Here is an 11,310-nt window from a genome sequence, read left to right as displayed (position 1 = left end):
GCATTTGCAATATCAAAGCGAACGACGAGATCAATTTGATGAATTGAAAAAGGAGCAGCGTATCGAACCTGCTATCGAGAGAAGATTCAAAACCTTTCATACATACGTATGTATATACCACAATATAAATTCTCTACAAAAGTGTTATAGCATATGCGATAAGCAGCGGTTTCGAATCTCCGAATCATACCGACAAGCGTTGGCGATATTACTCATCGTGTACTCGAAGAGGAGCCGCGAGCCGCTTCGACTCAACTGGTTCGTTGGCTCGTTGATAATGCTGAAAGACTTGGGCTGGTTGGCTGGTGGCTTCCTGACCCACATACCTCGTCCACTACAAGTGTACACGAGTATGTAGGCAGGCATCCGAATGCCCGTCGCCTCGCTCGTACAAACCTCAAGAAATCCTCGTGCGCGTAAATGTAGGTATAACTCGCGATGCATGCATGCATATATGTATGTACAGTGTCCGTGCACATATGGACAGTTAAACTGTAGTTCGGGAACCTCATTCACGTTCGAGTCAATTCTCTCACAAGTTTTCCCTGCACCTTGACTTCGGCTTATATATATGCCGTTTACATCCCCTCTATAGCAGGTAGGTCATAGGTGATACTTAGACCGCGGAATAAGCAACTAACCTATTGATCGGTGTACCTACTGCAATTTTACGTACCGCGATTACGTCGGTTATTTTTGTGCTTCATTCATATTCCGGTTGAAGCGCAAGTCATCGTGTCAGACGAGAGAGGAAGACTGGAAAACATATTTTTATCCCTTTTTTCATTTTACAACAAATATACTCGCCTGCTTTTTATATTCTACATTAAGAACCGAACTCCGTCACGTTCGCTTTCTTAAAACCGTCAAGTCTAGGCTCGCTGAAGTCACCAGATGATACCGTGACAGGTTACTTTAAGGAGGGTAGCACGGTCGAATGCCTTTTGTATCCTGTCTGTTCTCTGGGCTCTTTCCCGAATTAGTCAAGCCCAAGTTCGTGGTGTTGGAGATAGAAGTAACCGAACTATTTTCCCCTTATCGCGATATATTTCCCGGAATTTCTTCGTCATCGTTAAAAAATTTTGGTCTCAACTCTGCAGTCTCCTTCCGCCTATCGTAGGATGCGTTCACTCGTAATTTTACTTTCCCATGATTCGCAACGCTGTATACTTCCTCATATTGAAACCGACGATCAAGAGAAGTAGAGGGGTGGGTGGTAGAAGAGAAGAAAAAAAAAACGAAAAAAAGAAAGAAAGAAAGAATGAGGCACGGAAGAAGCTCGCAATGCGCGTAGGCAACAGGTCTTCGTGGCCTGAATACCACGCCGCAGGAGTTGTTAGTGCCTGTGCACAGTGTAAGAATATCGCTGCGGTGTGATACAAATACACTTATATACTCATCTACACGACGCTTCGTAAACACACATGCACAGGGAGAGAGAAAGAGAGAGAAAGAGAGAGAGAGACATTCAGTAAACAGGTACACGTATACAGTACGCACAACTAACGTAGTAATAGTACCTTAGACACTCGTCTGAAATTGCCTTATTTATTTCATCTTGTGATCGAAGTTTCTTATGGAAATAACATGGAAAAAACTTTCTTTCTTTGTAAAAGTAATAATGTTTAAAAAAATTTGTAACTGCGAGGCTTTAGTGCTACTGACTTAAAAAAAAAAAAACTCACATCGTTATACCAGGCAATCGAGACGAATTGCACTTACTCTGAGTAAAAAAAAAAAGTCAGTTTTTAAGGGTGTACAGTCCGTTTAAATCGGCAATTATTTGAAGTTGATTTGGAGGGTGGGACGGGGAAAAAATCGTCATCACCCTAAATAAAGACCAACCTACCTGGTACCTACGTAAAAAACAGTTCTTTCTAAGTGCTTTCCTATATATGTAGATGGAATTCCACGTGAAATACACACACACACACCTAAGATAACGATAACGCAGTGTGGTCTTCGAGTCTTGCAACCGGGAGTAAATGGACTTATACTACGAGGTGTACACTGTACAGGGTGAATTGTATGGGGCAGATATGAGCTACACTGTAACAGTGCGGCCGTGCAAGTGTGAGGGTTACATTACATTGCTGCAGGAGTGCTACATGCCAGGCGGTAAGTATAATCGGGGAAGAAGCGTTCGTTCGTTGGTTCGTTTCGTGGTGGGGAAAGGAGTGAGTTATACCTGCCCACCTCTCTCGGGGGCCTCACCGCAACACCTGGATGACTTCCTGCCCGGTACGGATAGTTCAGTCTTCAAGAAGTCGGATTCTCGATCGGTCGAACTTAGGAAACGCGCTCCTGACATACGTGTATTATAATTCACCCTTACGACAGGCTCGTTTTACTTACCACCATATGCACTTCACTGCTACGGACAAAATGAAGATCCGACCTGTATAGGCATAGTGCAGGTGACGATAATTCGCGCCCTCTTATCGAGTGTGTTGCTACTTAATTCGAGTTTCGGTTCATCGCTTGTATAGTTGATTGTAATTAAAAAAAAAAACGCTTAAACCTCTGTGCTATAATAATTAAACGCGATTTATTATAAGGAGAAGAAGTTAAAACTTATTTGAAAGTGAAGTACCGAGTTTTACCGATAAGGGTTGTTACTGTTGGTTTTGTTGCTGTTGTTGTTATTCATATACCAACATCCGCGAGCCAGTGCCCGTTGTCTATTTGTCGGAGGAGGTTTTGTCGAGTCACTTAAGAATTATCAAGATATTACTCGTCTTTCAACGTGGACGTAAACCAAAGCGAAAACTTTTTCAATATTAATATCACCGATGGAGTTCTCTTCGGCAGTGTTTCTATTTGGGTTACTTCTCAGCATAGCAAACTCCGTTCAAAGTAAGTATTACACTCCTCAAGCATCACTCTCATTATCGTTGTTTTTCGTCGTATGATGTTCACGATTCAAATTCATGTCACTCGGTCAAACGTCTTGATTATACCTATATCTATGTACAATAATATCATCTACACGTGTATATCTTCGTATATTCAAATCGTCCAAGTCGCAAAGTGGCATGACAAATATCGCATGTACGTACGTACATACATAAGGTGTATACGATGCTCATCCACTCGTCGCGGTTGACCCACTTCAATTTTTGACTCACTTCAGCACGCGTAGATATCGGTACAGACCAAACTCCGACGTCGTAAACGGTTCAATTCGTTGCTCGGTTGACCTTACGTTTGCCGGTTTTGACTGGTTTATTGAAAAAGTGGACCGAAGTCCGTGCTGTCCGATTTAATGCTTCACTGATGCTCGCAATACGAAAGCAACTACTGTTCAGAATTATACCTATATTATATATAACTATTCACAGCTGCGACAGAGAAGAGTTTTACTATATTCATCACCTTTACATCCATCAAATTGTAATCCTATATACCTAAGCTTCTTGTATTTCTCATCCTGTACAACTGGTAAAAAAATAGTAATGATAACAAAAGTTCATGTCGTTGACGCAAAAATTCTTCTACTTCTTTTTTGCATCATGGTCAGCGATTTTTGTCCTGAAGCATCATATATAACACTAAAATTTTACTCTGTTTCGAAGTGGTAAAGGTTCGCAGTTTATGTGTATCACAGCGTGATGTGCTAAACTTGTTATATGTACATACCTTTAACGTACACCTGCGCAATGCCGCTATGCTGGCACGTTTTATCTTACCCATCTACACGTGGTGTAACATGAACATGGAGTCGAAACATCGTCAGATTTAAGTCCAGTCATTCTATCTCGAAAGTAGAGGTATAACAGTAGAAGAAAGGCGTGCACTATAATTGTTCTTGAAGACTTCAAAGAAGAGAATTGTTGCTATTCTTTAACTGAATAATTACAGTACGCAGAAACCGAGGAAAACAGAACCTTCTGTATTTTCGTGAAAACGATTTTAACGTTACGACGGAGTTACAGAGCGCAAATGAAATATGTAATAACTAGGCAGGAATTTATGTGTACCTACCATACATAGCATAGCTACTCGTACAAATTAGAAACTAAACGTTGAACCCTTGTGAATGACTGTAAATACGCGTATCTATACATCACATGATACAAAGTAGTGGGTGCAAATTAAGCTGAGCTGTGGGAATGAGCAGATCGTAATTACGGTGATTGTATTGAGGTGGCGAGGTGTGTATTACATTCAATCCATGAACAAAGGATCCACAACCGTAGCGTTTAATTAGTCAGTTCGCGGTGTCGAATTTCCCACGATTGCTGCGGCACATCCAGACGTTAGACTCGTGCAACGCGTATACGGATAAACAAAGCCAAGGAACTATATCGCGAAATGCAAACTCTATAATGTATTCGCGGAAACCGTGGATATCCGCTTTCCCTCCGTTTTTTCTACTTACTATCTAGTTAGTTGAAATATATATAGTCTGTAGCATATCAGGTTATTTTCGTTATGTGCCCCGTGTGCCCCCATAGAGACTCCTAATTATAGGCAAATCAGGGTACAAGTCGTCAATCCTGGGTGCATTCTGATATTAGCTTCCAGTGTTGTCAACAATCTTTTATATCATGTGCTGCGGAGCTTGTGACTAGCTCTGTCTCTGTCCTAGGGAGTTTTTGGCGCTACCAGCTAATTTCAGCACGCACCCTCTGAGCAACTCCGAGTTCTCCACCGCATGCTAACAAAAGAGTATCGGAGCTACTCAGAGTGGACTTGCACCCGAATTTGCCTATAATTAGAAGTCTCCATGGAACGCATTACGGAAATAACCCGGTACAGAAAATTGAATGGTGATTTAAATCTTCTTATGCCATATTGTTTTACTTGCGGAAGCTGGTTAATTTTCACTCTACTTACGATTAATCGTTTCAAACAGCATTGCATTCTATCTTTATTACGATTCAAATCGTGTCGCGACTGCAGCGCGATTCTCAGAAATTACAATCTTGGCCTGAATAATTCGTTGGGGCTCACTTCTCGTCGTCGATTGGCTAAGATTACCGTGATCACTATAACGGAAGATAATGTTCCAGATTAATCCACTTACGTTGCAATTATTTTTTTTTTCTTATTTCTCTTCTTTCAATACAATACGCATGCAATTGTCTCCAGGTTTTTTCTTCAAATTTCAATAAGCGATGCGAAAATTTTCTACCCATGCAATACTCGGGTAAATTGACTATGAAAAAAATCGTCGTGACGTCACATTCACAGATTATTCCGTGAAATATGCGGAAACTGCACGGAGCAGAGTGGAATCTGCATTACGTATAACACCTGCACCGATTACATGATATATGCGGACATGCAGGTGAGCTGCAGCCGCTTTTGCTGCAGATGTAAGAGTATAAGGCACGTATAATAGAGCGGGACGAGGCGATAGATGCAGGCGCATTGCAGGTAGAATTGGTTAGCGGTAAAAGCAATTCCTCTTACATGTATACGTAAAAGTCGAGTCGAGGAGAAGATATAGTTGATCTCTTTTAACATTATACAGAAAATTCTCATAATGGACGCTTTCGAATAGAGGCTTCGCTATCTAGCTCGGTTATTTTCCCAACTTCCTGGTGAGTTTCAGTAAAGTTTCAGGTTTAATGCACGCTTCTTAGTTTGCATTTCGAAACTCCCGATATCGATCGTACAGGAATGTTACACATTAATTCAAACGGCGATTTGTCGATGCTTCCAGTTTGCAACAATCGAAAGTCAACTTCAAAACCTTTCGATAATATTTATAGATCGCGATGAAAGCTGTTGGTATAACGCAGTCAACATTATAATTGCAAATTCTTAACTACATCTGCTGCATTGATTTCTTTCGCGAAATTGGCTCATTGTCAATATTATTATTTGAGGATTTACTGAAAGAGAAATTAGACTCTTACTTTTCCAGATTAATAAGTTTTATTCAAGTATCGATGACCGTATTTATTTTATAGCGTGAGAATTTGCACTTCACTGCTTAATTTCGCAAATTTCGTTTATTGTCCTACTTGGAAAAAAAATTTTGAATTACGCACTTGTACAATAAATATATTTATTCGAGAAATCTTTCTCTTCTTCTTATAATTTTAGACGATATTGCACAGATATGATACGTGGATCGATGCCTTGAATTCAATCGTTGAGTTCACTCTTTCGTTCATACATATAATCTTGCAAGTTGTAATACACGCTGGTGCCAATGTGAAAGAAATATATGTTTTTAATAAGACGGACCGTTACGTACCTGCTACCTCTAAGACTCCACGATACATGATGCGAGAAAAGGTGTATTATACCTATAAGCATTAGCTACGGTACTAAGATCTTTTTTTCTCGCTTCTTGTTCTTCTTCTTCCTCCTCTTCTTCGGCTAGGATAAAAAATCACCGTCTTTGCTATATATAACTCGTTAAAAAATTTACAGCTCTTTACGCTTGTGCATATATTTTAGGATTCAAAAGTATATCTACAAATTAGAGATCTTCTCGCACCTGCGCCCTGTGATAATCTTACATTATGCGGTAATGAAACTGCCATTTGCCTTTTAAAAAACCGCGACTTTATATTTGTTTCTCGTTTCATTTTATACCCCATTGTTAATTACTTCTATAATGAACCGCTGTTTTTTTACATCTGTTTATATTGGGCTTCGATGATTGAAATTACTTTTTTTCTTTCCTCTATTCTTTATTGGGTGATTGAATAAACGGTGCTTGGTTCGTTGTCGACGCACGTATAAATACGAGAAAGAGGAAACAAAAATGAGAAGCAAAAAGAATCGCAGTTTATTTTTAATCATACGTTCAACGACTCGCATGTGCGCCGCAATTAAAATTGTAGCTTCAACGGGTATCCACACCGAAGTCGTCAGTTTCTTATACTTGTGGCTATTATGCGTGATAAACACTGCAGCAATACATACGCTACCGCACATGCATATGTATAGGATTATACGGATGTCAATGCACGTGTGAAACGATCAGGTGCGTCACGCGCGAGTAAATATACCTACCTAAATACATCGTAAGGAGTTTTTGTATCTGCAGAGTTGACGGTTGTTCAGGATATATATGTGAGAGGACTAGAGACTTTTATATAACCCCAGTTGGTAAGTCTTATCTCTTTTGCGCTACCCAGTTCGCGAGTAGCTCTGTCTCTGTCATCTAGGGAGTTTTACCGCTACCTGCTAATTTCGGAACGCACCCTTAGTCAGTAGCAACGCACATAATTATTCTGCCATTTCCAAATGTAATCTACTTGGTAAATAATTCTTCTAAAAAACTAAATTATGTCTTATAACTAACACATACAACAATATAGGTATAAACTTGAGCTGTAATGCACGTAATCCGTGATATGAAAACCAAGGGTGAAAATTTGAATGAAATCATCATCGGTGCATTCAACTTCCGCGTCTTTTATTATACGTATAGTCATGAATACATAAACCTATGTACAAAGCCGAAGAATTGTAACGAGTATGTATGTATGTTCAGAATTTCGTAAAAGTGTCACGAACTCACAGCGACGGATAAATATGTTGTGACTCATTCGATCGTTTCATTGCGCATGGCCGAGTCGAGCAATGCCAGCAGCCATAAGAATTACAGGAACTGTGTGAATATTGTATTAAAGAAAGTTTCTATGCACGTATAATAAATAGTTATGCTTGTGGAAGTCTACAGATTAACGGAAAAATATTGGTCCGTTAATTAACTTCATTATTATGGTCGTCTAGTAAAAAATGTTGGTGGTTTTATTTTTTCTTCTAAGCTTGTACTTTCACCTCTTACATTATTTTTTTCTTCTGCTTCTTCTTTTTTTCACCATTTACCGATCGATTCTTTCGATCGTGCCGTACAATATCACATTGTATACTTGTTATAACTTATACTGTTGTACATAATAAATGTATGAGAGGAAGTTGGGGAAATATCATGATAATAATGATAATAAAATGGTTTATAACTGTAATTGGTACATCGTTACTGCGCAGCTTAAACCGCACCATGATGACGATGACGGCTAATCGGCTATTATAGAAACTTTCTCTTGCTGAAGATGAAATTTTACATTCTATCAGAAAATCGTATTGTTATTAATATAGTTTTGTCTGCTTTATAGTTGTAACGACGGAGTTAAACTTTCGTTCGCATGATGTTTGTCAATATCGAAATCGTAAAATTCGGTTTCTATTATATTTATTATATTGCAGATACCATAAACGAAAACTTAGTATTCATTTGAATAAATTAATCGCATGTAATAATTCAATGATATTAAAATGAATTATTCGAGGCGAGGGATTCATAGTGCAGACAAGCGAATTAGGCAAACAGCTAGGTATATACATACACGATTTCTTCTCGAACGCGTCTGTTACGAAGTTTTCGGCAGTCAGTCCACAGTCGTTGTTTCGGATGCAAATGAAAACAGAAAGCGACTGCGAAGAAAATTTGTATAAGGTGTAATGTACTATGTACACAACATACAAGGCGTTGAGTAGAAATAAAGCGAAAATGTCGCGCACGATTCGCGGTGCAAGTTGCACAATTCTGAATAAGTGATACAGTGCGAATAATAGCCGATTGTAATTCTCGGAGAGTACAAGTTTGACATTTTGACTGTTTCGTCGTGGGTGGAATTTACATATGTATATAAGGTGTATCCAGTGCGACACGTATGTTATATACTAGGTATACGTATAATACGCTTTTCGCATTACCGATTACTTCCTGCAGTCGAATTACACCACTGCAGTAAGCAAATCGCCTGTTTCGGAAGCGGGTTTGTAATCCGAAAACCTTCACGTGACGCAATTGTTTGTTACAACTTGTCGCATTTAAATCCGCGATCATTTCCGTCAATTTTTTTTTTTTACTTCTTTTCCTCACAATCCTGTTTCTTCACCTCCGACGAATAATTGGCCAATTCTTACGGCAAGGCGAATGGCTATGTAGATCACCGGTTGCGTTTCGACGATCCTTCCCTTGACGCGAGACTGTAATCGTTTTATCTTTACACTTGGGCATTCTAAATTACTATGTATATTATCTGTTACAACAGGCGTGTGTATGACTTGAATCATTATGCAATTTAAATTTCTATTTAATTGATACACGGTATAATTGTATGTGTGTGTAATATAGGAAACTTTGATAAAGTTTCGAATTCAAGAAAATGGCAACAGTAATAATAATAATCATCATAATAATCTAACAGTAATACATTTAGATGAAAAAACTGCAAGCAGTGAAAAATGTGCACACTTTCCTACACCTGTAATCATAGTACGCAGATCGCCTCGTCCAAGCGTTGAAATCACTCGAGCAGCCGAGTCACCGCGCTTCATGATTGCACTAAAACGCGGTGACATTAATGCTTGGATAAAATATCCACTACGCTGTAATACACTGTTAATAATTTCTGTATGGAACTTCCTATACTGTATTGGAAGTATTATTTGGATACGGAACATTTACTGCATATTCAATTTATAAGTACAATAAATTTACTACACAATTTATTGAATTCAAATTACTTTTTGTGTTTTTCCTACAAATTTTAGTAAAATCAACAATTAACATTGTAATTTTAAGACAAATACATAGTAATTTGCGCTGCTACACAGAATTTCTAAATTTGCAACCTGATTACGTAAATTGACAACTCTTGAAGATGCGTTTTTGCGTTGATTATAATTCATCAATATTATAAGATACATTAATAAGACTGAATTATAACAAGAATTTAACAATTATTTTAATAGGTTCATTCACAATTGTATAGAATTTTATTAACAATTTTTATTACTTGATTTCAGGAAGTACAGCCGTACCAGAATGTGGATATCCCGGAGCGCCGGCCCACAGTTTCGTCCGATTTGGACTGCCGGGCGAAGAAGATGTTATCGATGAAGCCGAGGCGCCCCTAAATGTCGCTTCTCACTCCCCGGGAACCGTGGCGACGTACTCATGTGAACGGGGATTCGAACTTCTCGGTCCGGCGCGAAGACAGTGTCGAGAAAATGGAACATGGGTACCCGATGGCGTCCCGTTTTGCGGTGAGTTTTATCATAAAGAAAAATAAACTCCAATTTTCGTGGTCCATAAATAAAGAAGAGTTTCATTTTTTGTAAACCAATTTATAATCGTACAAAGAAAAATTGTAGTTAATTTTCCGTGCATCGTTACAACAAAGTTTTATATATTGTTGAAATTACAAAGAAAATGTGATATAAGTAGCTATTATATGTATACTTACTTCAACTATATGTGTATAATTGTCGATCGTATATTTTCCGTTTATTGCTACCTTAAATCTCATCGTCTTATTGATTATATGTTTTTTCTTTGAATTGAATAAAGATGTAGCATCAATTTATTGTTGCACCAATATCACATTATCATAATTGTAGTAACAAGAAAATATTACAGTACGATCTATGAGTAACCACGATCGATATTTCATTACATCTAGCTATATGACAAGACTTATTATTTCGCATCGCGCAGATATCCAGAACTATTAAGCACGACTAGAAATTTGTTTCGGTGCAGGTTTTGTAGATCGAAAATTGTCAAAAGAGATGAATACGTCACGGATGATTCATATTTAGAAAGTTGTAAATGTATATACTTATAATAATTGACAACATGTATATCATTTCAATGATTCGATTCGATTTCAATAATTCTATATTTCGATGCGTGAATTCTATAGATGTGTAGATTATATTATAGACATATGCAGCGAGCCAAAGAATGTTCGTTTGATAGGTATATTTTATAAACCCTCTGGGTCTTTGCTAGTTTCTGTACAGTTTGCGTATACGTTGTGTACATATCGATAATGCCACTTATTATATCGTTAGTCGAGTTGTGTATCTTGGTGGCTTGTGCCTGCACATCATGCTGCGAGGCCAGTAACAGGTTGGTATGTACTTCGGTTAACGGACGCGGCCTCTTCTCTTATAAGTATGCAGCTCGTATGTATACATCGCGCTACCATACATAAATAAATACACACATCCGTATTATACACCTACCGCCAGTGGTATAACGCCTCGTCTCAGCGGACCGGCATCTCTTAACAACCTACCCACGGCTTCGTCATCATCATCATCATCATCAGCATCCTCGGTCAAGGACACGGGGAAACCACAAAACTAGGTCAACGGGCTTCTCCCTAAATTCTTACGGCCGTGGCGCTGCCTTGTATCCGGGTTATAGGCAAATCAGCGTACAAGTCCGGGTGACATCAGCCGCGTGCTAACAAAAGAGCATCGGAGATGCGCCGAGTATACTTATACGTTGATTTGCCTATAATTAGGAGTCCGTCAGCT

At 38.7% G+C, this 11,310-nt stretch overlaps 1 protein-coding gene across 2 annotated transcripts in view; it reads left to right on the top strand.

The window, feature by feature from the left end:
* Positions 1-2,236: 2,236 nt before the first annotated feature.
* LOC124298256 (sushi, von Willebrand factor type A, EGF and pentraxin domain-containing protein 1) overlaps positions 2,237-11,310 on the top strand; it is a 26,216-nt gene continuing 17,142 nt past the window's right edge. Inside the window, exons 1-2 of one of the 2 annotated variants that reach the window (XR_006906761.1) lie at positions 2,237-2,856; positions 9,790-10,029. Coding sequence is in view for 1 of the 2 variants with exons in the window: in XM_046750036.1 (XP_046605992.1) it covers positions 2,793-2,856; positions 9,790-10,029 (304 nt within the window). In the remaining variant the exon portion in view is untranslated. The remainder of the gene's footprint in view (positions 2,857-9,789; positions 10,030-11,310) is intronic. The other variant, XM_046750036.1, reaches the window with a different exon arrangement.

The sequence above is a fragment of the Neodiprion virginianus genome, chromosome 2, assembly GCF_021901495.1.
Source record: "Neodiprion virginianus isolate iyNeoVirg1 chromosome 2, iyNeoVirg1.1, whole genome shotgun sequence".
Taxonomy (NCBI): domain Eukaryota; kingdom Metazoa; phylum Arthropoda; class Insecta; order Hymenoptera; family Diprionidae; genus Neodiprion; species Neodiprion virginianus.
The sequence above is the reverse complement of the archived record's forward strand: the minus strand, read 5'-3'. Positions and strand labels throughout refer to the sequence as shown.